Source organism: Mucor mucedo, assembly GCF_025094135.1.
Source record: "Mucor mucedo strain NRRL 3635 chromosome Unknown EV154scaffold_28, whole genome shotgun sequence".
In the NCBI taxonomy this organism is placed as follows: Eukaryota; Fungi; Mucoromycota; class Mucoromycetes; order Mucorales; family Mucoraceae; genus Mucor; species Mucor mucedo.
In genome coordinates, this window is record NW_026252312.1 from 15,003 (window position 1) to 41,451 (window position 26,449).

The following is a 26,449-nucleotide window of genomic DNA, read 5'->3' on the forward strand; positions in this document are numbered from 1 at the left end:
TCGAGTGGCATGTCTGCATCTTTCCACAACCATGTTTTAGGATTATCGATAGTTGTAAGAAAATTATGGCTTAAGGCGGCTAATTTTTTTATAACTGGTGAATTCTATGAAGTACCGCTTTACCAATCGTATTATCTCGAAGTCAATCGGGGCCACAATTAGTAATTCGGCTAATGATACACCTTTTACGAAAAGAAATGGCAAACATATTGATTTTTTGGCACATAACCTTGGGGATACTTGCAGATGGTTCTACTATAAGTAAAGGCTCAAACACATGGATGATTAAACGCTTTTCTTAAGGACAGCCAAATTTTGCTCAGGGACAGTCAAAGTGCACGTAGTCATAACGTAAAATCCGTGTTTCGGCCGTCCTTCTGATCTGGAAACAAGAATAATAGTTACAAATAAATGTATATTGCACAATTCACACCTCCAATTCGATCGTTACTCTTTTGACCTTGAGCTTGTTTAATTTTAATATTACGCAAAAACATAAAGATAAAGTTCAATCGAGAAGTGAAAAGAAAGCTATAATATCACACGCATACACAGGTTTACCATATGTAAATTGTGATAAATTTGCATCTAGTTTAAGACGACAAGTTGTATTAACCACTTGGTGTCAGTCAAGACATCATAATCCTATATTACGACTAAGCGCGCCCGGACTGTCCCTAAGAATAATTGTTTGTCTACAAGAGACCCGTTTTCTGATTTCGAGTGTGAAACAATTGCGCAAGGAGCTGGCTAAAAAGCCTGACGACACAGTGTAGGGAACCACCAACTCTGGCGTAGCCGAGCGAGTCCAATATTGTTTCAGCCCAATAAAACGCAACGATATCAATTGGCCACGATAGAGATTGATATATTGCTAGAATTGTAGAGATGTAGTAAATCAATTCATGTTGATGTCTATAGGTATGTGAATAGCAGGCGAATTGATATTTAATTATTATGCGATCTGCACCTACTTTCTTGATGGACCCTTGTTTTAACAGCTATAACTCCTGTGAGACGATTCAAAAACTGAACGGTCTGAAGGTATTCCTACATCTTTTTTATCTTTAGGTTATACCAAAGACAATGAAGCTTTCTGGTGGATTTACAAAGTACTGTGAACGTGATTGGGTAAAAGCCAACTTGTAGGAAATGTGTGACCGCGGTCTCGAACGTCATATTTTTTTCCAAGCTTTGTCTGTTCATTTTATTATTTTTCGATAGAAAGCAATTTTAAAAAAAAGATGTCTAGATCCCCTGAAAGAATGAATATTGATGATGGTATAGTATGAATGAAGCAAACTTGTTTTAACGCGAAAAAATAAGTTTCTTAAACAGCATTACAGATGTCCAGATTAGAGGAAGAGGATCAAACACTGACAGTACGTTATGGAAGACAAGTAGAGAACTTTCCGTCTAAATTTTTTTTCTCTCTTCTTTTAGTCACATCGCGACTTGGTAACAGGGTAGATACAAAGCAACAAGAGATTGAACCTGTTCGCTGTAAGTAAGCTGATTCGAACATTATCGAAACACCCAATTGACACAAACGTAAAATAGCTATTGAAGGTTGGATCATCATCGTTCGCGGTCTTCATGAGGAAACCGATGAAGAGTCTTTAGGAGAAAGATTTATGGAATACGGAACGATTAAGAACATTCATTTGAATTTGGACAGACATACTGGTTATGTCAAGGTATGCATCTATTAGGAGGAGAAAGGATGGTGAGTCGCTTATGCTAAATATGTGTTTTATAGGGTTATGCTTTAATCGAATATGAGGCACGTAAAGAAGCCGAACAAGCCATTGAGCAAGCTAATGATACACAATATCTCGGACAAACTATTAAAGTAGATTATGCTTTCGTTAAAGGTCCTGTCAGCAATGGCAATGATCGTGATAGACGTGATCGTAGAAGAGATAGAAGTTTAAGTCCTGCAAGAGACTAATTCGGGATGGATTAAATAAATGGGATTCGAAAGAAACTCCCCGACATACACATGAATAAAAGTACCAGCGTTTTAAACAGAAAAACAGGTTACAATTATTATTGATACGAGGCCGAGAATGACATTTGAAGTATTGATCTGTTGCTTTTCATTTTGATCACATATAACTTTTAGACTTGGGATTCAGCACAGTGACATAGAAAAAAAAATGGGTTTCGAACTTATTTTATCATCTTTTTGAAGGACGCAAATATTATGCAAATCTGTATTTGAGCCTATGAAAGAAGGGGAAAACAATGATGTATCGTTGATTTTAAATAGTTCACATTAATGTTTGCTTTATCTGGTAGACCCTAATGGAATCACTATTTACAAAATAACATTAAGGCCATATTTGATATATCAGGTATCGCGGTAGTAATTAACTTTCGGAGTTCTATTATGTACCCGATTTTGCGATAACATTGATTTATGGTGGTAAATATCCTGATGGCCGACAATGTAAAATTCAGTTGGTAAAAATAGGGTTAAACCTTACACTTTTATCAGATCAGACATTAAGGTCGCACCAACTAAAGTTGGTAACACTTGACTTGGCATAGCGAAGCATAAGTAAAACTTATGAAATATCTGAAGCTCACATAAATTTTGATGGGGCAGTCTTTTGTAATGAATGGAAAGGTACATGTTCTGCAGACGTTCAGTCGTATAGTGTAAATAATTGACTATGTATGTAGCAAATGTTAATATGATCGTGTTTAGAATCCTAAAATTACTATCGTGGGGAACTCAATAATCTGATGATATAGTTAAAGTAATGGATATTCAATATTTGAACATCAAACCATATGTATGCATCAGCTTATCTATGATGATTGTATCGAAACCGAAAATTCAAGTGAATTCATTTACTCAGATCATTAACTAGATATTGTTTACAGCATTTTTTTTTAAAAAAGATAATCGAAGTCTCATAAGATTATTTAAGTACACTAGACAACAATAACAAACATAAATCAAAGTAAAACTTATGCGACCCATTTATCAGTATGTAAGCAAAAATAGAATATGTAAACTTGTTTATTCTAGAATTAAGAATTTGCGAAACGTTTTTGTGGTAGTGTCAATATTTGGTACATCAGATAAACAATTCTACGGGTTAAATGTAAAACGTACTAATGTCAATAACACAGTATAAACATGATATGAATAAAATTTAACAGCCATACATATTTTCTTTCTTACTATCACATGTATACCCGTCTTTTCAAAGATCAAATTTATAGCCAGATATCTTTTATTATTATACGCCCCCACAAATATACATCTACTACTAATAAAATACAAAAACCATTCGAATTCTATTGACATCATATTAGCATGTACGCAAAAACTATACCAGCGATTACTTTTTATTTAACTTCATCTCATCCTAATATCACATTTAACTCAGGCTAACACGAAGATATAGAAGCTCGTGGGATACGAAAATTTATCCTACTAATTTACATATGTATTCTTCCCACAAAAGTGTGCTGGAGTAAACATGTCAAGTATGGCTGGAAGGAAATCGAACCTTCGAAAGTATTACGCCTTTTATAAACACAGAAGATACAAAGGGTAATCGTAGTCATTCCAGGCAAGACTACCTGTATTAAGAAGAATGGCAGATCATACAGCTAATCATTCAATCTAGATATATGCGTTACACAGAGACATTTCTTTCTGTTGCGAAATTTAAAAGTCATAGTATTTGGAAATGTATAGATGTATTTTAGCCCCATGAATTATGGGCCCCTTGTTGTATCTGTATAATTAAGTGTAGTACTTTATCTCAACTGTGTTTTTTAACAGAATGTATTTAGTTAGATCTTTTTTTTTTTTCTGTTTGAAAATCCAAAGGCTGCTATATGTCCTATGTAAGATAGACGCTATTTTTAGATTTTTTTTTTTTTTTTTTTTTGTTAATCAGAAAAAGCTTGGTATGCTTCTGGAACAGAGACTCCAAGAGTTTTAATTGAAAAAACGCATCTTTAACCAAACTTAATTGTTCCCAAGGTCATTTTCGAAAGTTTATTTTGAATTTTACACTCCACTCTTGTGGGCATGCATGCACCTTCAACAAAAAGAAAGATTGTTTATTCTAATTCAAGAAAAGTGCAAATAGAGATTAACAGAAAAGTTTGAAGCGCTTGAATTGAAAAAAAAAGCTGTATTGTAGCTAGTGTATTTGTCATCGAAGAGATTTTTAAAAAAAAAAATTAAAGAGGAGAAAAGTGCATGTTTCCTACTCTTTTTTTGTGTAGCACATATATGAACTTTAAATGACATTACGAAATAATTCCAAACCCAAGTTTAGCGAGGGTCGGCAATCAATGCTAGGGTAGGACGGAAAAAGTATGGAGTTAAGATGCATAAGACAAAAAAGGGACATACATCAGCAAGGGGCTTTTTGCAATTAGATCAACATGTGTAAGAAACAGATAATAGATAAGACAAATAAATGAACACCGCCCGGTGGATGAAATGGGTACAAACAAACGAAGAAGATAGATTTTTTTAATTTTAAATTACAGTTGGCAACTTTTTCAACGGGTGTTTGCTATTTTTATGTTTCGAGCACCACCGTAAAATTAAATCACCAGAAAAAGGTTCTAGGTAATTCTTTTATGTAACCACTTAAAATGAATCCGGTTACTCTTTTGCCACGTTACATATGACACAAAGCATCATCGCGTCGTGCACCTTGTTTTTATTTATGTGAGGAATTTATTTCTAAATCCCATAGAAACCAAAAAAATGAACGGGCGCAGAAGAAGATTTTTAGTTAGCTGGCTCATAATTGTGGTAATGAAAAAAGAACCTTTTACAAAGTTAACTAACTAAATGAAGAGGGTGTCATACATTGGCATTTACTGTGTTTACCTTATTGGCTTCTTTAAAAAACTGTTACCGAGGCGAAGTTCATTAATAAAAAGTAATTATTCTGCATGTGTTGGGGTGAATATTGAATGGGGGTAATGCTTTGGTTTGGTGATTGTAACTTATCATGGTCGCGGGAGAAATGTTGCATAGTGAGTTTGAAATAACGAAGCTTTGGATTTAAAAAACATAATGTTCTAACATCCAATGAATTGAACTCAGACTTTGGATCGACTTTGTCAGTGTCACGGTCATACCGAACCTCTGTAAAACGCCAAATCTCATGTCGCCTAATGAAAACTTTTTAAAAAAAAGTATGAAAATAGGTATTTGATTCTCTCATGGTCAGGTACGACGAGACTAAATAAACTTTTTTTTTTTAGTATTTCAATTGCGAGACGTACCCTTCTTACCTATTGGCTTTTTCTTTTTCTATCCCAACAAAAAAAATCTTTAATTTTTACTCAGCTTTACTTGTTAAGCAAATACATACAACACTATATTCACTATATTATCAGTTCTACACCCTAAATGAGTGCACCTGATTTTCATTCACTAAGTCGTAGGTGTGTCCATGGCATTTGTCATTGTGATTGGAGACTGACGTTACAAGATTGTGTCGAAAGTCGAGTCATGACTATTATTCATGGGATAAATGTTGGCATTTCTGGTATAACTGTCATTATCGGTATGTAATGTCATTTTTTTCTCGGCCGTACACAGTTCTCATAAGACTATTCTTGTTGTAGGTATTATACTTTTAAGTCACCGTGTCATTATAAAAGGACATAGGCTGTTTGATAGAAGTTTATCAAAGGGCTGCTTTCGACCTAAGCCAATTGATTGCATGTTATTATTTATCATCCTTTTTAATTTATGTAAGTCATAAAAATCCCAATAATCTGGCTTATGTGTCACCGTGTACTAATTATACATTTTTATTAAATAGTGAGATTAATATCAAGTACAATTCTGATAACTGACATTTGTCCAGATATGATTTCTCGCTCGTGTAATATATAAATATCAAGAAATTTAATTTTTCATGTGTTAATGATTTTTTTTTCTTATCATTAGTCATTTATGAATTTCCGTGGCAATTCGGTCTTGGTGCCTTTGCTTTATACTTAATTGGTATTGCACAGACTTTAGCAGATGTAAGTTTCTATCTCGTTCGGACTTTATGTACCGCACATGTTGACACAGATTTTATATAGAGTCATCGAGTGCTTGCTAATAGTTGGTTGCCATCTCCCAAAGTAGTGGATTTCATTGGTTGTACCATCTTTTTTTCACCCTTCATTATCAACAATGCCATGTCTCTGTCGGCCGGTATTCTAGCAGAAACAAATTTACCTTTGGCAGAGACATTTACAAGATTATTATACATTTTTTGGTTTATTCATTGCTTCAGTCTTGCCGTTGCAGTTTTCTTTGCCGCTTATCGTTTAACCCGTATTCTCGGAGAACATTTGAAGAAATTCAATACAACCGGTCCTCGCTATATTTCTGTAAAAACCGGTATCTTCAAAATCCGTGCAGTCATGACTATCATTACAATTTGTTTGTTAATGTTTGCCGTCTTCTTATTGGCCTACGGTGTTCTTCGTGACATGATTATTGTGAATGAATTAGGATCTGTTGTTTTGGGCGGTATGTGGACATATTTAGGTGCCGTTTCTACTCTTGGTGTAGAAATCGCCATTATTTTCAAGTAATTATATTAGGAAAGAGAAAGCCTTGCGTATATTTACTAACTTTTCTTCTTTGATTAGCCCTAAAGTAGATGATACCGGTGGACTTGGAATCAGATCAACGGGAGATGAGGATAAGTCAAACCCAGCTCAATTTGTTACGTACTCCAACTTCTCTACACAAGAGTATTCAGTAACTAACAGCAACCCCAATGCGGCACAAGGCACTTTAAGTCATAATGCTTTTGATGAACTTAAACTGCAGCAACTCCAATACCAAAAGGTCTTCCAGAAACACAATCAGCATCAGTTACCTCACAAAAACAATATGGCTGATATATCCACGGCTGAATCAAGACAACTTAAACTATCGCCTGCGGGAATACCAATGGAAGATGATGAATACTACCCCAATCAAAATAATGACAGCGAGGTTAAAATGCATCCTTTTCCTTTGAATCATCATCAATCCCACCATCTTGATGATGATCGTATTTTAGACGATGGTGAATCCTCTCAAATGGATCTCGTAGAATATGCATCAAAGAATTAGCTTATACGCTTTCTATATCTCTGATGTAAACCCCCCTTCTTTTAATTGTACTATATTCAACCTATCTTAATTTTTTTCTCTCTCTCACCATGCGGACTACCAAACCGCCTATTTATCCCCAATTTATTCTTATGTATTAAAGCGATCTTGACTTCTAAATTTTTAGTAGCAAGGAACACAAATAAACTTCACGTAACGTTGCTTATTCAAACTTTTAAAATGCCGTACGCCTCGCTTAATTAATATTACCGAAATCAAACTCTATATGTATTTTTGAAAAGGCGAATTAGCCCGAGACCTTTAAGCTGTTGTAGACGCACGTACCAAAAATAAAAATAAAAGTGGGCCGTGTGAATGTAAAGAGTGGTATAGTTACATTTGTATGAAACTTTTTTTTTTGATCGGGGAACTCATGTGTGTAATGATTTGGTTTTTTCCCGTTTCTTGATCTGTCTGAATTAAGGTATCTCGAGAGCACCAATGAAAAGACATGCGTAACATAAATTTTTTACCCATCAGATGCATAAACTGAAAAAGTATTTTTTTTAATTTTTGTATTTAAACGGGTCAATAAATTCAAAAACGTAGCAACAGGTATATTTTTTTATAGAAGCTGATAACTTTTGTTGGCTATCATAGAAAGTTTGAGCTGTGTAAAATATATACTTCGTATAAAATAAAAATAAACTGCTGATAGTTTACAATTTTCTGCATCACATTTGACACTGAGTGTATTCACTTTAAGGTTGGAATACCGATCATATTATTGTTAAAGTACTCCCACTACTGCTACTTTGTTTATGTTTTCTGTATGGGTTGTAGAGACACCTTTAGTGTATTTTAAGTATTTATATTGAATAGATTTATACAATATGTTACCGAATGTTTTTTGTTGGAAAATTACCAGCATAAAGTATCGTTCTAAGAGCAAGATAGTGTAGTATCTGTTAATAGATATTACACATTGTTCAATCTGTAGTTTAGACTTTATTGTTAATGGTTTAGTTACATTTATTTTCGGTATGTGCTACATGATGTCAGATGCACGACTAATCCAGTACCAAAGTTTATCTAACATTAAAACCAAATTTACGGGATTGTACAGCACGTCCTTTATGCAGATATTATCTAGTCAAATTAAAGACGCATGCGGGATCTGTAAAACCCCAGAGTTCTTACAAGGAAAAAAAAATAAAGAGTAAAAACCTTGTTTTTGGTCAAGACTTGACACTTTTTGCTTGATAAATTGAACGTCGTCCATGTCTAAACAGCTGTCAACCTTTTGCACGTCAGGGGCACTTTCTAGAAAAATAATAATCCGAGGACTGCTTTTTTGTTTCTTTTTGGGGGAAAAATCAAAAGGCATCAATTTGGCGCCTTTGTGACGCACTCACGCACACAGCAGAAAGATAGAAAAAAAAAAGATCAGAGCCTTTGAACTTTTTTTACATAGAAACTAGGTTCCTTTTTCTTATTATATCCTGTCAGATACGCAGTTATTAAATGAATCTTTGAATAGACCTTATGCTCACCGACTCAAGTTTAACAAATATACTCGTTGTGGTAAACAGATATATAAAAAAAAAGTTGACACGATTGAGAAAGGTTATCTGATTGCAATCTAATTCTTGTTGTAGAGTGGCGTATCGCAAATACGCTATAGAGTGTATAACCAACACTGTAATAGAGAAAATCTTGTAAAATATTTGAAATGTGCACCCAACTATGATGCCTCCAACGATATTTTGATGAGAGCATATACGAACTTGATATCAGCCAATATACCGGCCTTATGGCGAGTCGTTTCCGAGTCAACAGAACCGGGAAAAGAAATAACATTAGAATTATGGGTGTTTTGGTTTGATGAGAGACACACTGGAAAAATTGACGCGAACGATGACTTGTATGCTTTAGATGGTAAGAAGTGTAAAAGAGTAAACAAAACAAATCATAAAAATAAGGGGAGGGGAGCGAAAAAAAAAAAGTTGGGTGAAATTAACAAATAGCCAAATTACAGAAACCAAAGTTGGATCGTTTACATGGGAAAATGCGTACAGCAAGATTCAATCCCCAACAGCTTCCCCTATTGCTTCTTCAGCTCAATCAAATTCTAGTACACCTGTAACAGTTTCTGATGAATATAGAATGTTTGTAAAATCCATTCGAAATCTTGTGCATGTGTAAGTCATTTCGAGTTTTTTTTATTTCAAAAAGAAAAGGGGAGAGTCGATATTAAAAACGTTTTGATTCCTGTGTTATAGACAAATGAAGGGAAAAGGCGCATTTCCTTTGGGCGAATTTTATATATTCCCAAATAGTGATCAGGATGTTATTGGAGAGGACAAAACTAGCCAGTCCAATTTATTAAATATGGCCACTTCTTTGCTTTGTTGTTCTTACAATATTTATTTGGCTAGCACCAACCTGATCTTTCAGCCCAGCACACGTCGGATGAGAATCAGGCCGATTACACTCCAAACTATCCGTAACCGAGGAAAGAAAGGTAATGCATTATATAAATTTAAAAAAGTCAAAAAATCATGTAACTGAAATTTGTATTTTAGTGATCATCAGTCCATCGGGTGAAACGGTTTATATTGCCACCAACAATTATTCTTTACCTCAACAAATGGAAGAAAACATATTAAAGAAATGGTCGTTATTATTAGATATACCCTATACCAACCTAATTCAACCTACACAGCGAGACAAGCAACAAAAGAAACAGAATGAACCCTCTCAAGAAAAGTCCATACCGAATTTAGTGGCAATAAAGATTTCGGCCTTAGACGAGACATTTTTATATCCAGCACGTTTAATCTTTATATCCTCCTCATCCAAACTATCACCGACCGCCATGGCCGGAGTCAACGGGTTATTTGGATTTAATCAAGGATTTACCGAGGATTTGGGAGATAAATGGCATCGTTGGGCATGGAGCGAAAAGATTTCAAATTATTGGGAGTATGCGTGTCCCAGGGACACAACCACCACGACCGTACTCGATACCTTGTCTCAAGAGAATAACAGCAACAGCATGATCAATTTGCTACAAAAGGCAATTAATGAACCTGTCATCGCCAGTCCCTTGATGGCAACCAAATCGGTTGCTACGCCAGGTTCTGCTACCTGTCAACGAAACGATACGAATATCAGCATGACACCTACATCCTCCGTAAACGAGGATGACGATCCCATGACGCAATCGTATCAACAACCGCAACATCAGTTACAGCAGAGGTCAAAGGCAAGATACCAGTCTGGATTATCGCTTGTGGATTTCGCCATGACCCATTTTGCGATGCCGAATAGTAATATGGACGATTTTCCTGAATATCCCGAGTTAATGCACGATAATACAACGAACACACCTACACTGCAGCACCCTACCATTAAAATGAATGAAAATGGACAACAAAACCAAAAAATGAACCATGCATTAATAAATTCAAATAGTATTCATGTAAATAAGAGCATGCTAAATATTTCCAATGATAATGCCATGACCAGTGCCTCGAATACAGCAAGTAACTCCACGTACCAGTCACCACAGATCCCTAATCTTGAATTGGAGGCCTTTGGGATCGTAGAGAATATGGATGTCGATAATATGGTACTGGATATACCCAATCAATGGGCGGGGGACGGTATGGACGACCTGGATAGTTTTGATTTCGGAGTAACGGAAGAAGATTTTGACTTTTTTGAGTCTGGACCAGCACCTGCGCCCGCCGCACCACCTGCACATTTAACGGCTGTAGAACCAGAGCATACGTTTGCAGAGAACGATTTGATGCTAAATAATTTGATCAAGCAAGAAGCACCCTTTGATAATTTCGAGACGAAACAGCTTGCTAGCTTGAATGAAAAACAACAACAACATATTTTGGACACGGATATGGATGAATCGCATGATTCATCTGTGACACCGCTGGAAGTGGGTTTGGCAACGCAGCATGATCATTTTAGTTTTGAACAACAAGAACATGTGGCGAGTTTACAGAAGCAACATGAACATCATCAAATGTTTGTCCCACCTCAATTTGCACCAGTGAAAATGGAGTTTGCAGTCAATGATGCTAAATACATTAATGGGGGTAAATTTACGTATACACCGGACACACCCAAAACAAAGAGAAGAGGCAGCGATTATCAACCAGACTATATTCCATTGGTGCGTAAAAAGAAGTCGGAAAGAAGAAAATCGTCCAAGTTGTTACAGGACACGATCCAGAACGACAATAAGTCGCTGTCGATTATTGAGGATGCGCATGCTTCCACACACAGTTTATCTTCGACGTCGGTGAGCAGTACGGAAGAGAGTTCGACGGAAGACGAGGAGTATTCTGAAAATGAAAGCGAGGATGAAGCGAGTCGAGTGACGCGTACGTTCAAGGCATTGTGTCGTGCACAAAACAAGTTTGTGGCCAAATTGACGAGTTTATCACCATCGATATCATTGAAAAAGAAGCTTTCGTTGGAAAAGATGGTGATGGATTATGACAGCCCTTTTGCGCGTACGATTGCCAGTAGTGTGATACGACTGGACCCGAAAAAATATCAGGATTTATACGCCAATGAAGATTTTCAAGCGTTGGATTTTCTGTGCCAGCAAGTGGTGATGGGCGGATATCCATTTTCGGGCGGGATCGAGTCCATGTCGTCGAACGGATTTGAGGCCAATGAAGGCGAATCGGCCAAAGTGGTTGTTGCAAGAAGAAGAAACTTATTACAAAAGTTTAATGGAGGTATAAGATTTGAAAAATGTTTGTATCTTCTTATTTGGTATTTATATATTATTATTATTATTGACAGATGTTGTTCATATTCCTTCAACACCCAGTGATGTGGATTATATGACACAAAATTTTAAAAATGTGTTAAGTGACATATTTTTCCAACGAAAGAGTACGGATATTAACGATATGTGCTTGGATCAATTACCTTTACCTGCATCAGTTACTGTAAAAGGACCGTTAAATGTGCAACAATATTACGATTTATCTGGTACGTGACAAAAAAAAAAAGAAAAGATATTTTGTATCAATGGTCTGATTATGTAATTTTTTTTTTTTTTTTTTTTTTTTTTTTTTTTTAAAAAAAAAACAGAAACAAATCAAACGCATTCGAAATATGGTAAATACCAAGTGAAAAAACGGCGTCCAGCAGAGCCAAATCTCGACACGTTACAGCCACCGAATATTACGATCAGCCGACAAGAGGACTTGATTGAAGGGTCTTCGAAATTGATCATGCTTTGGGAAAAATTACGATTGGAGCCTTATTCATGTAAAAAACACATCAATTACTTTGTGGTGTATCCCAAGAATGATACAGTGGAGAGTAACGTATCCCATTTCTTGAAAGGATTAAGTACCTTGTATGAAACATGTCAATTGGGCGTGCATCATCCGGGAAATATAAGTCATTATCGCAGAGGACTTGCTCCTGTTCCTCTACTTCGTAAGTGTTTTTTTTTTTTTGCTATATTTTAAAGGGCTTCCCATCTGACATTATTTTGTTAGCAAAATACGATGATGAATCCATGGATGATCGACAGCTACGTAGTTACATGGTAGAATGTCAAAATCTCGGGTCTGCGTTAGGAGGAGCGATGGCGGAAAATGTGCATATTGTGATCTACCTAGTTAACCCGGCCTCGCACTTGAGCTCGAATCTTGACCTGAGTCGATGTTTTAGTAAGCTGACCAACGCGTTTAATGCAGCTGCGATGGGTACACGGACTACAGAGAAAACACGAGCGCGACTTGTTTTACAATTAATGCCGATTGAACATATTTTACGGTCTACATCATTTGGTGGGTGTCTCAAATTCGGATTGAAGGAAATTGCATTTTCGGTGTACAGTAAGTGTCATGCAGTTGTGGGCAGGCACCACACGATAGCGGGCGTAGAGGATACGAGACCGATCACCGAAATGTATGCACCACCCTTTATTCTGTCCAAGCCAATGCCAACCACTATCCCTTTTCAACTCAAGAAGGCTTTGAATGCGTTTTCCACCATTTTAGAGACACCAGCGGTGTTGCACATGGGCTATTGCTTTAGTTTTGATAAACGTTGGATGATTATTGTATGGACCGATAATTGTGGTGAACTTGTAGAGTTTACGATCCTCGATAATCAACGTTATAGTCTTCCCTTGGTGAATGTATTTGAAGAAGCTTGGGCCAAAACCAAAGATATTGCTAAGCGAGCAGGATTTGCTTGGACTTTTGTCATTGCTAAAATTGGACTTGTATTTGAAGAAGAATTGCAAGCATGGATTCAATGTGTCTCGAATGAAGAAAAGGTTGCGATTGTCAGTCTTGATATGGAGTCTACATTGTATGTCAGCCCCACCTCGGATACATACATGAATGATGCGTCCGCGAATACGGCGGAAACACTTGGTACTAATACACATAATATGATGAACGCTTCAGCCTCGTCGACTGCTGCTGCCGCTGCCGCTGCTGCTACGGCTGCATCTGGCGGCGGGAGTAAGAAAATGTTTGTTGATGTAGACACATATGGATCAGGACAAACGAAGGCGTTACTGTTAAATCATCGTGTGGCCTATTCAAATAAGAGAGAGCGCGCATCTTATGGTATTCTTGACATGGATCCAATTTCGCAAATAGAAGATTGGATGATACCCTTGGCAAGTGGTTATATGATCCACACACCGCCATCTACAGAGAATCCTAATAATGAATTATTTAACTGCAATCCACTTGTGATAGAGGTAAAGTTATTTTTTTTTATAGATGGATAGAAAGTAATTTTCATTTCCAAGGCTAAACCCCCAATTTCCATGTATAGATACATTTAGTTTATAATCAAACCAACCATTCAGCTTATAGTACGCTGAGAGATATTATCAAGAAATACCATGCGTTATCCTATGTGAATGTGATGCCATCCAATAGTAATTGTTTCCCTATTCATCTTGCACTTGTGGAAAGACTTTCTCGTATATTACTTGTTGTGAATACATAATTTATCTGATTCCCTCCCGCCCTTTTTTTCACCACCTTCTCTTATATATCTTTCATTATCATTATTATTTTAACCTGTAACATGTTTCCTTTTTTTATTTTTCCCTTTTTAAACAAAAAAGATCTAACCCTTCTGCAATTCACATCACATACTTTTATATATTAACTTATTTATTTATTTCTTCTTCTTTTATTATATATATACACATCTCTACTTCTTCTTGTACAGTTTTTAAATACATGATTTTTATGAACGACAACTAATTAAAAGAAAAAGATATATTTATGAAACAAGTATGCCAAATTAGCTTAGTGTAGTTGGAATAGATCTATTAGCGTAATAAGGTAAGATAATTGTCCAAAGGGTTTTAGTTGTGTAATTCGGAAAAGGCCTTCATTTGGGTTTAGCTCAAACTAATGCAGGAGGGGAACACCCGTCTTATTATATCATACCCTTCTGCCAAGAAAACGCATGCGATATTTGGAAGATTTTAAAGTAAGTTTGATAAACCCCCCGTTTCCTGACAAAGTCACTGTTAAATCCAAGGGTATGTACGCAGTGATCACAGGTGGTATTACTTGTATGCTATCCTAAAAATGAGTGTAGTATGTCAACTGCTAATATCGTCATTGGAAGAAACAAGCTAAATGCTAGTTTCAGCAACAGTTGCTTAATTTCCACTTGAAATACATACAACAAGCTGTTATTTTACATTGGTTAAATATTAAGTGGCACTTCTATGAATTCAACACTGCACACACACACACACACACACAAATGAGTCTATTTTGTCTAATAATAGACTGATACACAGGGGCTTCTTTTTTTTCGCCAGATGATTGTTTTAGTAGATCCGAGAATTGCAAATTTTACTCAAAGGAGAACAAAACGCGTGTTATTTTGAACATATTTTTTTTTTTTTTGATGAATGCATTAACTCTACTCTCATCAATTGTGAATAAAACCATGCACGCTAATGTTCAATGAACTAGTAATATGAATGGATTATGTAATTTATCAAGTCTGAGACGGGGAGAGAATTAAAATCATGCATTTATCAGGGACGCGGGCGTTCCACATTTTAGGGAAGAAGAAGAAAAAAGTTTTATTTTTTAATTGATTGTCATCATGAGCGATCTAGATGAATCCTTCGAGGCAGATTACAATCCACCTTCTTCCGTGTTCTCTTCGCCACCGCATGAATACGAGGCTTATGCGGCAGTTTCTGGTTTTGGTGAAAGCGATGTGAATTCACTGGAAGGAAGCGAAACAGAAGAAGCGGGTGCTGACGATGCGCAATTAGAGAAGACAGCCAAGACGATCTACTTAACGCAGCATCCGGGCATTGCACAAAAGGAACTCGGTGGACGTGAGATCGGAAAGAATGAGGCGATATGGCGCGTTTCTTCCTTTCGGTCGGATTGGGGACCTGAGAACTTGCGAGATAATAATCCATGGACTTATTGGCAGTCGAATTGTCCGGATCCCAGAAAGAATCATACAATTGATGTGATATTTCATCAGGCTACACTCATTAGACAAGTGTCATTGTTTCTTGACTTTTTTCAGGATGAGAGTTATACACCAAGGACTATCTGTATTCGTTGTGGCACATCACGACGAGATCTACTCGTAACCATAAATAAAATAAAATAAAAGAAGTGGGCTTGTGCGTGGGACTAAAAGAGTGTCTAACGTGAATTTTCTTTGATAGGATTTGATGACGATTGAATGCGAGCAAGATTTTGTTGGATGGTTAAATGCGGATATTATGTCAAAAAAGTAAGTAGAGGATGGATGAATAGACAGTGAAGGTTGGATACTAAAGGGTGTGTAGTGATGGAGAACCATTTCGATTATGGTTTTTACAGATTGCGATATTGAATACACATTCAAATGGACGCGACACACATATTCGACAAATCAAGGTGTTTGCTTCTTAAAGGGCCTTTTGTTTGTTGTTTCTGTCAATTTAAAGGATGACAAGAGAGACATACAAATGACGAATAAAAACAAGATGCTACCCTAAATAAAGAGAGTGTGTGCTACTACTTATATGCGTGTTTATGACGTCCATTTTAAGCTATCTAATAATTTATATATTTCGGCTACAGATCATTGATTTGGTCCTTTTTTTTTTTTTTTTTTGTTTGCTTAAAATATGATATCCGTTATACGATCACCTAATACAAATCAAAAATTCTTATTATTGGATGCACCTACACGGGACACTCTACCTACTTATATTGACGTGTTTAAAAAAGAGAATGTGTCTGACTTAATACGAATCTGCCATCGACCCTCGGCCATCCAGAATAATGAATATGATGCGGAAGAATTAGAAAAGAGCACAGGAATTAAAGTGTCCGATGCCATCAAGTTTGAAGATGGAGGAGTTCCAAGTAATGAGGCGATTGAAAGCTGGTTAAACCTGGCTGAGAAAGCTAAAGAAAATGAGACCACTATCGGCGTTCATTGTATCGCAGGTATTGGTAGAGCACCGGTAAAAGTTAGAAGAAATAGGGGGATGTGTTACCATAAAAGTTTAATCTTCCGCTATTTTAGGTTTTAATAGCGATTTCTTTAATTGAAGGCGGAATGGATCCTTTGGTAAGTGTTGAATATTTGCTCCCTAATAAAAGACTGCTATTGTTGAGGCTTATACGTTCTTTTAAATTAGGATGCCATTGCGTATATTCGAAAATACAGGAGAGGCGCATTAAATAAAAACCAGGTTCGGTTTATAGATAAATACAAATCGAAGAAAAAGTCTAAAAAGGGAATATTGAGCTGGTGGTCTTAAGACGGAGTTTTTTTTTAACTTTTTTTTTTTTTTTTTATAAAACACAAACTTACCATTGTAAAACTTTTTCTCTCTCTCTTTTTTACTTTCTTGTCAAAAAATAATAATAAATATACATATATTGTACTCTGATGATTGAGAGTGAACTGTTTGCAAGACTCTTTGGTTACTTTAGTATAGGATGTTGGATCGTTGTATTTACACCGTAAGTCATATTTTGAAGTTTTTTTTTTTTTATTTATTTATTTAGCGTATCGGGCTGACATGATCAACATAGACAATTTTATGAAAATTATAAATTGAAAAACACAGATGGTGTATCCGTCACCTTTCTCACCTTGTGGATATTGGGAGATATATTGAATCTATTCGGAATCATCTTACAGAATCTTTTATTCACCATGGTAACACATTGATATCTTAACTTTCATTCTTCTTGTGACTCATACCGAAAAAAAAAAAAAAGTTATTACTAGCATTGTATTATTTGATGGCAGATTGTATGTTAATGGCACAAGTGTTTTATTACCGTAGACCTCACCAACCTATAGAAGAAGAAGTTCATGTGTATGAGACAGGACCAGATGAAACTACTCGGTTATTGAATCATGATGCCGCCACTGTGAGCAGGGCTAAGAATCCTAAAACGCGTGGTATCATCCGACTCTTTTTTGTCAGCAGTGTTTGCCTCTGGCTTGGATTGTTGGGTGGATCCGCCCTGTTTTTCCTTTGGCCGGGGCAGACAACGGATTGGAGTCAATGGCAGATTGTGCCACAAATGTTTGGATGGGGAAGTGCCATTCTTTATTGTTCAAGTCGTATACCCCAAATCATGCAGAATTTTAGAAATGAGAGTGTTCAAGGATTATCTCTGGTGATGTTTATATTTAGTGTAGTTGGTAACATCACATACTGTGTGGTAAGTTCAAAAATAGGATGTTTATATTTTTCTTTTTGGGGGGTTTTAAGGGCTAATTCTCTTATCTTACAGAGTATCGTATTGGAATCAACTGACCCAACTTATCTCTTGATTAATTATCCTTGGATCCTTGGAAGTGGCGGAACTCTCTTTTTTGACTTTACAGTAAGTATTTCACCATCAATTTCATTGTCCTCCCCCTTTTTTTTTTCAGTTACTGACGGCATTTCAAAAAAAAAAGATCTTTTTCCAATTTTACATGTACCGTAAGCGCACAGACGTGGAATTTAAGAACATAAATGAAGATGACTAAAAGCTAAGGGGGTTTCTTGTTTATTAATAAAATAAAATGATAAAAAGACCAACATTGATATTTGGTTTAACCGATTAAAATGACGACGTTTCATCCGCTGCAGATGATACAATTTGGGCGTTTTGTAAAGACATCGATCTGCAATAAATAAATATCATTTGACCTCTTGATCGACACTTGTTGACTTTTTTAGTCTATATAAATAAATTTCTATCTCACCTTTCTTTCTTTCTTTCTTTTCTTTTCTTTAAAAAATGAGTCAAAATAATATCACTTTACCACCTTTAAAACATGTCTTTCAAGGCTTGTTCAATAGCCAACCCCAATGTAAGTAGATTGCTTTTTTTTTTAATTGCATTCCCTCTCCCTTTATTATAAGCTAATCTCTCCTTATTAGCAAAACAACATCGCCAGCGTAGTACATCTTCTGGTGGATATCCTTCTATGGAGTCTGTAGAAGCGGCAAGATCATTACAGCAGTTGTCAAGTGTAAATCAAACATGTTGCTACCATTGTGCTCCCACCCCCATGAACACACAATTTTTTTCGGGTCATCGTCGAGCTGTGTCTGCTTCTACTGAAATGTCGAACCGTCAGTATCCTCATTCTCATCCACATCATCCAGTGATGGTTAACCAACAGATGCCTAACCAACATGTGGCTCCAATGTCATCGTTGCCAGGACAACCGCCAATGATGTATCCTAATCAACAGTTTCGACGAGCCAGAGCGCATACGACCTCAGGGTACCCACCTACCATGCTCTTTGAGCCTCACGTGTACAACAATGACAACAACAACAACAATCAACAAACAAACGATTCTCAGATGATGATGATGATGCGAGGCGATAATGTGAAGAGCACGAGTAATAGTCACCGATACCACTGTCAACATTGTCGAAAGTCATTTTCAAGACCTTCATCGTTAAGGATCCATATATATTCACATACGGGAGAGAAGCCATTTAAGTGTCATCATCAGGGATGTGGTCGTAGTTTCAGTGTGCATAGTAACATGCGACGTCATTTACGTGTACATTATTATCCTCAACAACAGCAACAACAGCAACAACACAATAGTATGCGTTTACCTATAGTGCCAACGAATAACTATGATGTGAGAAGAGATTGCTGTGTCACTACTAAATCACCTATGTTGCATACATGAATATTTACTTCCACTCACACATCACTACTCGTATAACATTATTTGCATCCTAACCTTTCTCTCTCTCTCTCTCCACCCCTTTGTTCATCACAAGGGCACACCCCCCTTTTTGTTTCTCTCTCTCTCTCTCTTTCTCTCAATTTTTTTGTTCTTTTTCCAGTTAATATTATAATTAAAGTACACACAACACACACGCACCGCTCATACTTGTTTTTACGCCCTCATGCGTGGAGATCTACAAAAAAAAAAAGTTATTATTGGGAGAATAAATTAAAAAAAAAAATCTTGTCTTGTTTATATCTGATCATGCTGATCCAAATAAATAGTTTCTCTCTCTTGCTGAAGTGATCATCCTTTGCATGATATTTATAAAAAAAAACTTCTGGATGCTGCTGATGGTTGCATGTTTATGCAACTAAATAAAACCGATGTTTGTGAAACCGATTTTTTGTCATTTATTTATAATAATGTATATCATCTCCTGTTTTTTTTAATGATTTTCAAGTTGTACTACACAGTATCTCCTCTTTTTTTTTCTTTGTGCGTGTGCAGAATTACATATTCATTGTAATTTTATTTTTTTGGTTTTGGTTTTGTTTTGGTGTTTTTACGCCTTTTACATGTTGTGGTAGCCGATCTTGGCTTAAATAGGATACATTAATCTCATATTTTACCGTTCGTAGAAGATCGACTTGGAAACACGCCACTCTTTTTTGTTATCCTGACCTTCTTAAACGCCTATGGAGCTGATTGGAATGTTTCGTGTTGTAGTACATAGATGGGTGTAAAAGACTAATAAAATAGCTTTTCTTTATTACTAGTGTATCGCGATTTCGTGCCTAGGCATGCTTAGGATTGTCTTCCCCCCTCCCCTGAGAATGTCTTTTTTGTGATACGTTTTATATGCCAATTGGTTTATTCATTCATATGATGTAGATGATCGTTTTAAATTAGTTTGATTATGAGAGACAAGAACACGTCATATAGTACATGAAAGACAAGCACTAATTTTTTGATGATTTAACTATATAAATTATATTGTCCTTTTGACAATCGTGTACACGTGAATGTCTTTTTTTTTCTGGAAAAAAAATCTTTACACGTGGTGTAAGTCGTACCTGAAAAAAAATATATCTTAGGTTTTCGGGTTGGAAGTTCCAATTGAATGGTATAACTATACACGGCGTTGAACTAGGAGCAGCTGTATATGAACTTTTTTTTTTAAAGATTATATTAGGGTCTGTTCTCCGTTTAATAAATCATGTATATTTTCTGAGTAGATGATTCATATCAACGTCAATATTCATTAATATGGTTTATATTAACCGACGTGTATTCACATAGAGAATGTGAATTGATTCACATCATAAGTACTTGTGCCAGCTATAAATTTATACATATAAGAAAAAAACTACACCTGGTACTGCTTAAATATCTTGTTTGAGTGATCTCATTTATATATATATATATATTTTTTTTTTTAAAAAGTGGCACTGACACCTACTAAAAAATATTATTGCAATGTATCAAATTGATAGCATTTTTATGAAAGCATATTCTCACAGATTAGCTACTTGTAAGAGAAATTGTGTTTGTAAACATACTAATACAACACCGTTAAAAGTCATGTACGAGAGGGCTTATTTCTAGAAGCATGAATTGCTGCTTTTCACCACTGAATTTATCGAAATAAACAGACACACGTCGTTTGCTCACATTAGACCCTGGGTTGTAATATGCTGATGAACGATAAAAGCTTCCTGTCTGTTCTAAAAGTCCTGGGATAAGTGGGACATTTATTCAGATGTGCGTTGAAGTGACTTGTAAAGGAATAGTTTTAAAAGTTTTTACTACTTTATGCTACCAAACCGCAGCTACTACATCTTTGTATCATGTTATATACATATGTGTAATCTAGACTGAAGGGGATTATGTTGGCTATATAATAAAATTATGTTATATTGCTATCTATTTATATGACTTTTATGATACTATTCAAGTGGTCACTTTAAGCTTATAATTGGACGTGCTGAATACTATGCTTGAGTGATACTAGCCCAAATGCTTAACAAACCGGTTTATGCTTAGATTTTTTTAAAAAAAATGCGAGATTCATGCGAACTAGTGCAAGCTCGGACCAAGATTAGAAAGTTCTAACATTAATCTTATCATCATCTATTGGTCTACAAGTCAGTGTGGAGTAGCTTACATCGCGACAAGAGAGAGATACCAAGACAGAATAATCAGGTTATAATACTTTTTTTTTCTTGCATGCCGACCCAAATCCCCATGCTTAAAAACTTGTCACCTTGTCTATTACAGGCACGTTACTTTGCTCTTCTTATTAGTTGTTGTGTGCTTTTTCTCTTTTTTTTTTTTTTGGCTGACTTGGATCTAAAAGTCATGCAAGAAAGCGTGTGTGACGGGATTTCTATTACGCGCAGTGACCTAATGTAGACTACTGATTATAGCTAAAGTAAAGCCTATGATCAATGCTAGGCATAGGGTAGCATGCTGTTCAACATGGCCCAAAAGAGAAAGGCCGATGTTATCTAATCCATGAAACAAGATCAAAAAAAAAAAAAAAAAAAAAAAAAAAGACGACTTCCCGTAAAAGGTAAGCGAATAGATTCCTTACACAAAAAAAAGCTATTTTTATTTTTTATTTTTTCAAAACGGAGAAGAAACTTTACCCGCTTTTCCCCCTTAAACATGTCAAGATGGCTCAAGCCCGCCATTCGAAGGTTCTCAAGTTTGAGAACCCCTGATTTACACGTTGACAATATAGTCATTGGAGCTGGTGTTGTAGGACTTGCAATTGGAGAGAAACTAACACGCTCATTACCCAAAGAATCGACGATTGTGGTCGAAAAGAATAAGCGAGTAGGTGAGGAGACAAGGTAAGACCATATGTTTTATTTATATTTTGGCCACCTCCCTTTTTTTTTCTGACCCTTCCATTGAATTTTCAGTGCTCGTAACAGTGAAGTCATTCATGCGGGTCTGTATTACCCCGAGGACAGTCTAAAGACAAAACTCTGTATCCAGGGTAACAAAAAACTTTACGAGCTTTTATCTCGAACGAATATACCTCATCAACGCATTGGAAAATGGATCGTAGCGCAAGACAAAGAACAACACGATTATTTAAATAAACTTTCGGATAAAGCTACACGATTGGGTATCGAAACCTATTTCCTCGACAAGAATGAATCAAATCGACAAGAACCTCATATCAATGCCTATTCGACACTTGTTTCTCCCAGTACGGGTATTATTGATTCTCATAGTTTAATGGACTACTTAGAACAAAGGACAGATGTAGCTCTATGCACCTCGGTCAGATCGATTGAGCCTTATACAGGTGGTGGTTACCTTTTGGAGATTGTCACTGGATCTGATGTTTCAACTGTGTTGGCGAGACGTGTATTTAATTCAGGTGGACTTCATGCAGATAAAGTGAGCAATATGTTGATCCCTGATGCTTATAAATTATATTATGCCAGAGGTCATTACTACGCATATAACACACCATTGGATGTACATCATCTCATTTACCCATGTCCTGAAAAGAACCTTGCTGGTCTCGGAACTCATCTCACTTTGGATTTAGCAGGACGTGCCAAATTTGGTCCGGATGTGCAGTACATTGATAACCCGTTCGATTACAGTGTGCCTGATGATCAGATGAAGAAGCAAGCGTTTGTCAATGCCATTCATAGTTATTTACCCAGTTTAAATCAAGATAAACTTCACGCTGATTATTCCGGTATTAGGTAAGCCATAATCAAAAGAATGTGTACTTCACGACAGGGGACTCTGATTCATTTCCATTCAAATAATATGTAATAGACCCAAACTTGCTGGACCAGGCGAACCATTTAGAGATTTTATCATTAAAGAAGAGAGTGAACATGATAATTTCTTTTCTTTGGTCGGTATTGAAAGTCCTGGATTGACATCTTCATTGGCAATTGCAGATTATGTTTATTCAATGATACGTAAATAATACTATGTATAAAAAAAACTAGTTTTTTCTTTATCTGCTATTTTCCTTTGTCACATTGTCAGCACTTGACATTTCCTTTTTCCGCAGCTCATCGAAATAAGGATCTACAAAACATTGATTGTTAATTAAAAATGAATGACGAGTATAACCTTTTTTTTTTTAAAAAAAAAAAAAAAAAAAAAAAAAAAAAAAAAATCTTACGCTGTAAGGCATCACTGGCTGTGATACGTTTTTCGGGTGGATATTCAAGAAGGCGCTTTAATAAGTCAATGCCGTGATGATCCAATTTGGGCAAAAGAGTTTCCAATTGTATTTTGGGAAAGATTTCGAAATCACGCTTATATTCAGGAAGTTGAGATACTTTAGGCCAGATTTCTTCGGTAGGTGTACCCAACACCTTGAAGATCTTTAGTAATTGATCGGGAATAGAACTTCCAGGGAATAAAGGTCTACCCGAAGCCATTTCTAAAGAGAAGAAGGTTGATTTCTTGTACATTGGTGTTTGGAATTTCTTTTTTTTTTACCTGCAAAAATACATCCAGCAGACCATAAATCAATTGAAGTGGAGTATTGACGTGAACCCATCAACACATCGGGTGCACGGTACCATAAAGTAACAACTTCATGCGAATAGCTTCGAACAGGAATACCGTATGCTCTTGCAAGACCGAAATCACCCAGCTTTAATTCACCTTTCTATAATTAGCAAAGAGGAAAAGAGTAAACACATGGTAGGCTATATATTTATCTCAATATGTCTTACGGTGATATTCACCTTGTTGATTAATAAGTTTTGGGGCTTTAAATCCTACAACAAAGAATGAGAAATGTAATTGTGTTGGACCAATTAAATAGCTTACTCTGTGTAGAACACGATGTGCATGACAAAAGGCTATTCCTTTAAGCAATTGGTACATTAATTGCTAATTAAACAGGTTAGTGTGGAGTGATGACTTTCTATACATGTTTTATATCTACTTTTAAGGTGATAACATCAATGTCTCCACCATATGAATCTAAAAACTTTTTCAAATCGGAATCCAAGTACTCAAATACTAGTGTCAATTTCTTTTCCGTATGCAACACATCATATAGTCTACATAATACACGTTTTTAAGTTTTATTTTTTTCGGCACTTTCTTTTTTTAATTTTCTTGTTACCTGACAATATTTGGATGCTTTAATTCTTTTAATAATGAAATCTCTCGAATGGCCGTACAAGGTACCTATGATGATGTCGTTCTTTAGTATTGGGTAGCAGAGACAATTAAACGAATGCACACTTACACCTTCTTCCTCATTGTCAAGACGAATACGTTTCAAAGCAACAACTTCGTTGGTTTCACGGTTTTGTGCCTTATAAACGATACCGTAGGTACCTAATATTCCAACTAAGTAATCTACACTTTCTTTATTCCACTGTCTTGATTACCTTCACCAAGTTTTTCAATTTTCTAATAATTTGCATTGGTTAGTCTCTTGACATTTGCAAAGAACAAGCTCAAGTATACCTGATATTTGTCCATAATTTCTCAATGATAAAAAAAAAAAAAAAAAAGGAAAAGAGGAGTTTTATATTTTAAACACACACACGCAACAAAAAAAAAGAGGCTTTATTGATATTTATTTATTCCAAGTTACGCTTCATTCCGTCTAAAACCATTTTGGTCACCATTTCTCTCAATTCTTCTTCATTTTCAACACCACCTTGTTCTTCAAGACGCTTCATAATTTCTTGCATCTTGTTTGATAATTCTTCATCCATTTCCTCATCGTCTTCCGCGTTTTCTTCTTGTTCCATATGAGCTAATGAATCCTCCTCCTCTTCTTCGCCAGTAGGCACCAACACTTCCTTTGTAATGGCAGCCAACAAATGAGCCACATCGTCCCATCCTTCTTCGTAAGCTGTGGCAGCAGGTGTAATTCCATCCTCGTTCACTACCTTTGGATCGGCTCCATGATCTAATAATAACTGTGCCATCTCCACTGTCTCTGCAACATATAAAGGTGTATCTTTTTCGAAATCTTGGACATTCACATTGGCCCCCTTTTCAAGTAAATATTTCACGACTTCAAATTGGCTGTATGAAACTGCGGCATGCCTATATACATTGAATAATAAGTGGGTTTGTCCATAAAGTTTATCAGCATAAAGTCTTTTTTTTTTTACATGGCTGTATAACCGAATTGATCATGACTATTCACTTCAACACCAGTTTCTAATAATTCCTGCAAATGTAAATGTTAATCGATGCCTTTTTTTTTAAAGAGGTGATTGCTTTCATACTTTAACTCTGTCTAATTGACCATCGCCTAAACAAAACAAAAAAGAATCGATTTAAATAAGGGCTGTTTATGACATTTACATTATTTCTATCTGCATGTACCAGCTGCTACCCATAAATTGTCTTGTGTTGTAGGTACCTTCATTTAAGTATGTGTTTGATATAAAAAAGGGGAGGAAGCGTTTGGATACCGGGAAAAAAAATCTTTAAATTATGCGTGGCTTGTCCTCAAGAGAAAAGTCCGCTTTTGGAAGGCATTGACCGTGCCCGCCTTTAATGCTTAGCCTATAACTTATTCGTAAGTACGGTTTTACGTGTAAATATTAAGATCATAATAGCTATCATCGTAAAAGCTATGGTTATCTGTTCATGGGTTTAATTTTCCCGGTCATAATTGATGTCTTTTATTCCATGTGTAAATAAAAGAGCCCATCATTTCAAATTTCTGACTAAGGCTTCGGGAGTAAGTTTGGCGGTAAGGATTTCTAAAGGTCTAGTCCCGGCGATTATTTTAACTATTTAGGTACCGGATTATCCGCAGATGTTGTTATTATCATAAAATGGGCTACGATTGAACATTGTCACTTGAGGAGAGCAAATTATGCCAAACACTGACATTTAAATTCCAGAAGGTTCTTGAGGATAATTAATCTCACGCACAATAGATTAAGAGATAAAAATTACAGGGGATTTTGTTCTAGATGGGCAAAGATTAAACTGGGAAGGAAAAAAAAAAAGGCACACGGTATAGCGAACCATGACGTTATGCTGGAAAAAATGGGCTGTTTCTGCATTGATGGTTGATAAAACACTTGAATTCAATCACCG

The 26,449-nt window shown here is 36.0% G+C and overlaps 9 protein-coding genes across 9 annotated transcripts; 8 read left to right on the forward strand and 1 right to left on the reverse strand.

Moving 5' to 3' along the window:
* Positions 1-1,138: 1,138 nt before the first annotated feature.
* EV154DRAFT_502935 (uncharacterized protein) lies at positions 1,139-2,039 on the forward strand. Its single transcript, XM_051600845.1, has 5 exons — positions 1,139-1,281; positions 1,347-1,382; positions 1,444-1,503; positions 1,561-1,697; positions 1,760-2,039. Exons 1-5 carry the CDS (start codon positions 1,245-1,247, stop codon positions 1,949-1,951), a joined length of 462 nt encoding a protein of 153 aa, XP_051459406.1. The 5' UTR covers positions 1,139-1,244; the 3' UTR covers positions 1,952-2,039.
* A 3,198-nt stretch (positions 2,040-5,237) lies between these two features.
* On the forward strand, positions 5,238-7,340 carry EV154DRAFT_502938 (uncharacterized protein). Its single transcript, XM_051600846.1, has 6 exons — positions 5,238-5,561; positions 5,623-5,751; positions 5,823-5,885; positions 5,951-6,030; positions 6,091-6,587; positions 6,649-7,340. The coding sequence occupies exons 1-6, from the start codon at positions 5,405-5,407 to the stop codon at positions 7,118-7,120; spliced, it is 1,398 nt and encodes a 465-aa protein (XP_051459407.1). The 5' UTR covers positions 5,238-5,404; the 3' UTR covers positions 7,121-7,340.
* A 1,255-nt stretch (positions 7,341-8,595) lies between these two features.
* EV154DRAFT_163380 (mediator complex subunit 13 C-terminal-domain-containing protein) lies at positions 8,596-14,420 on the forward strand. The gene is made up of 8 exons (XM_051594170.1): positions 8,596-9,037; positions 9,138-9,300; positions 9,382-9,623; positions 9,685-11,868; positions 11,936-12,127; positions 12,230-12,583; positions 12,646-13,868; positions 13,946-14,420. The coding sequence occupies exons 1-8, from the start codon at positions 8,869-8,871 to the stop codon at positions 14,120-14,122; spliced, it is 4,704 nt and encodes a 1,567-aa protein (XP_051459408.1). The 5' UTR covers positions 8,596-8,868; the 3' UTR covers positions 14,123-14,420.
* A 790-nt stretch (positions 14,421-15,210) lies between these two features.
* Positions 15,211-16,290, forward strand: EV154DRAFT_502944 (galactose-binding domain-like protein). The gene is made up of 3 exons (XM_051600847.1): positions 15,211-15,754; positions 15,837-15,904; positions 15,960-16,290. Exons 1-3 carry the CDS (start codon positions 15,251-15,253, stop codon positions 16,063-16,065), a joined length of 678 nt encoding a protein of 225 aa, XP_051459409.1. The 5' UTR covers positions 15,211-15,250; the 3' UTR covers positions 16,066-16,290.
* On the forward strand, positions 16,253-17,018 carry EV154DRAFT_502947 (protein-tyrosine phosphatase-like protein). The gene is made up of 3 exons (XM_051600848.1): positions 16,253-16,625; positions 16,688-16,732; positions 16,803-17,018. The coding sequence occupies exons 1-3, from the start codon at positions 16,284-16,286 to the stop codon at positions 16,923-16,925; spliced, it is 510 nt and encodes a 169-aa protein (XP_051459410.1). The 5' UTR covers positions 16,253-16,283; the 3' UTR covers positions 16,926-17,018.
* EV154DRAFT_502949 (PQ loop repeat-domain-containing protein) lies at positions 16,942-18,368 on the forward strand. The gene is made up of 5 exons (XM_051600849.1): positions 16,942-17,130; positions 17,203-17,329; positions 17,392-17,844; positions 17,917-18,009; positions 18,086-18,368. The coding sequence occupies exons 1-5, from the start codon at positions 17,057-17,059 to the stop codon at positions 18,155-18,157; spliced, it is 819 nt and encodes a 272-aa protein (XP_051459411.1). The 5' UTR covers positions 16,942-17,056; the 3' UTR covers positions 18,158-18,368.
* A 42-nt stretch (positions 18,369-18,410) lies between these two features.
* Positions 18,411-19,526, forward strand: EV154DRAFT_461581 (uncharacterized protein; the record flags this gene model as incomplete). The annotated part of the gene is made up of 2 exons (XM_051597556.1): positions 18,411-18,484; positions 18,555-19,526. Coding segments are annotated over 2 exons (847 nt in total), but the record flags the coding sequence as incomplete, so codon positions are not given.
* A 2,513-nt stretch (positions 19,527-22,039) lies between these two features.
* EV154DRAFT_417629 (FAD dependent oxidoreductase) lies at positions 22,040-23,107 on the forward strand (the record flags this gene model as incomplete). The annotated part of the gene is made up of 2 exons (XM_051595799.1): positions 22,040-22,227; positions 22,300-23,107. 2 exons carry the CDS (start codon positions 22,040-22,042, stop codon positions 23,105-23,107), a joined length of 996 nt encoding a protein of 331 aa, XP_051459413.1.
* A 259-nt stretch (positions 23,108-23,366) lies between these two features.
* EV154DRAFT_537211 (kinase-like domain-containing protein) lies at positions 23,367-25,766 on the reverse strand (the record flags this gene model as incomplete). Its single annotated transcript, XM_051604193.1, has 13 exons — positions 23,367-23,440; positions 23,538-23,801; positions 23,861-24,032; positions 24,112-24,144; positions 24,197-24,259; positions 24,315-24,432; positions 24,498-24,562; positions 24,624-24,715; positions 24,769-24,790; positions 25,009-25,438; positions 25,507-25,565; positions 25,624-25,649; positions 25,724-25,766. 13 exons carry the CDS (start codon positions 25,764-25,766, stop codon positions 23,367-23,369), a joined length of 1,461 nt encoding a protein of 486 aa, XP_051459414.1.
* Positions 25,767-26,449: the final 683 nt, after the last annotated feature.

Bases quoted from the DNA above. Each gene is read 5' to 3' on its own strand.
- EV154DRAFT_502935 (XM_051600845.1), top strand. From the start codon at position 1,245: ATGTCTAGATCCCCTGAAAGAATGAATATTGATGATG. The intron at 1,504-1,560 runs GTAAGTAAGCTG...AACGTAAAATAG, and splicing joins AGAGATTGAACCTGTTCGCT to CTATTGAAGGTTGGATCATC. The intron at 1,698-1,759 runs GTATGCATCTAT...TGTGTTTTATAG, and splicing joins GACATACTGGTTATGTCAAG to GGTTATGCTTTAATCGAATA.
- EV154DRAFT_502938 (XM_051600846.1), top strand. From the start codon at position 5,405: ATGAGTGCACCTGATTTTCATTCACTAAGTCGTAGGTGTGTCCATGGC. The intron at 5,886-5,950 runs GTAATATATAAA...TCTTATCATTAG, and splicing joins AGATATGATTTCTCGCTCGT to TCATTTATGAATTTCCGTGG. The intron at 6,588-6,648 runs GTAATTATATTA...TTCTTTGATTAG, and splicing joins GAAATCGCCATTATTTTCAA to CCCTAAAGTAGATGATACCG.
- EV154DRAFT_163380 (XM_051594170.1), top strand. From the start codon at position 8,869: ATGAGAGCATATACGAACTTGATATCAGCCAATATACCGGCCTTATGG. The intron at 12,128-12,229 runs GTACGTGACAAA...AAAAAAAAACAG, and splicing joins ACAATATTACGATTTATCTG to AAACAAATCAAACGCATTCG. The intron at 12,584-12,645 runs GTAAGTGTTTTT...TTATTTTGTTAG, and splicing joins TGCTCCTGTTCCTCTACTTC to CAAAATACGATGATGAATCC.
- EV154DRAFT_502944 (XM_051600847.1), top strand. From the start codon at position 15,251: ATGAGCGATCTAGATGAATCCTTCGAGGCAGATTACAATCCACCTTCT. The intron at 15,755-15,836 runs GTAACCATAAAT...TTTCTTTGATAG, and splicing joins CATCACGACGAGATCTACTC to GATTTGATGACGATTGAATG. The intron at 15,905-15,959 runs GTAAGTAGAGGA...AAGGGTGTGTAG, and splicing joins GCGGATATTATGTCAAAAAA to TGATGGAGAACCATTTCGAT.
- EV154DRAFT_502947 (XM_051600848.1), top strand. From the start codon at position 16,284: ATGATATCCGTTATACGATCACCTAATACAAATCAAAAATTCTTATTA. The intron at 16,626-16,687 runs GTAAAAGTTAGA...CCGCTATTTTAG, and splicing joins CAGGTATTGGTAGAGCACCG to GTTTTAATAGCGATTTCTTT. The intron at 16,733-16,802 runs GTAAGTGTTGAA...CTTTTAAATTAG, and splicing joins AAGGCGGAATGGATCCTTTG to GATGCCATTGCGTATATTCG.
- EV154DRAFT_502949 (XM_051600849.1), top strand. From the start codon at position 17,057: ATGATTGAGAGTGAACTGTTTGCAAGACTCTTTGGTTACTTTAGTATA. The intron at 17,845-17,916 runs GTAAGTTCAAAA...CTTATCTTACAG, and splicing joins GTAACATCACATACTGTGTG to AGTATCGTATTGGAATCAAC. The intron at 18,010-18,085 runs GTAAGTATTTCA...CAAAAAAAAAAG, and splicing joins CTCTCTTTTTTGACTTTACA to ATCTTTTTCCAATTTTACAT.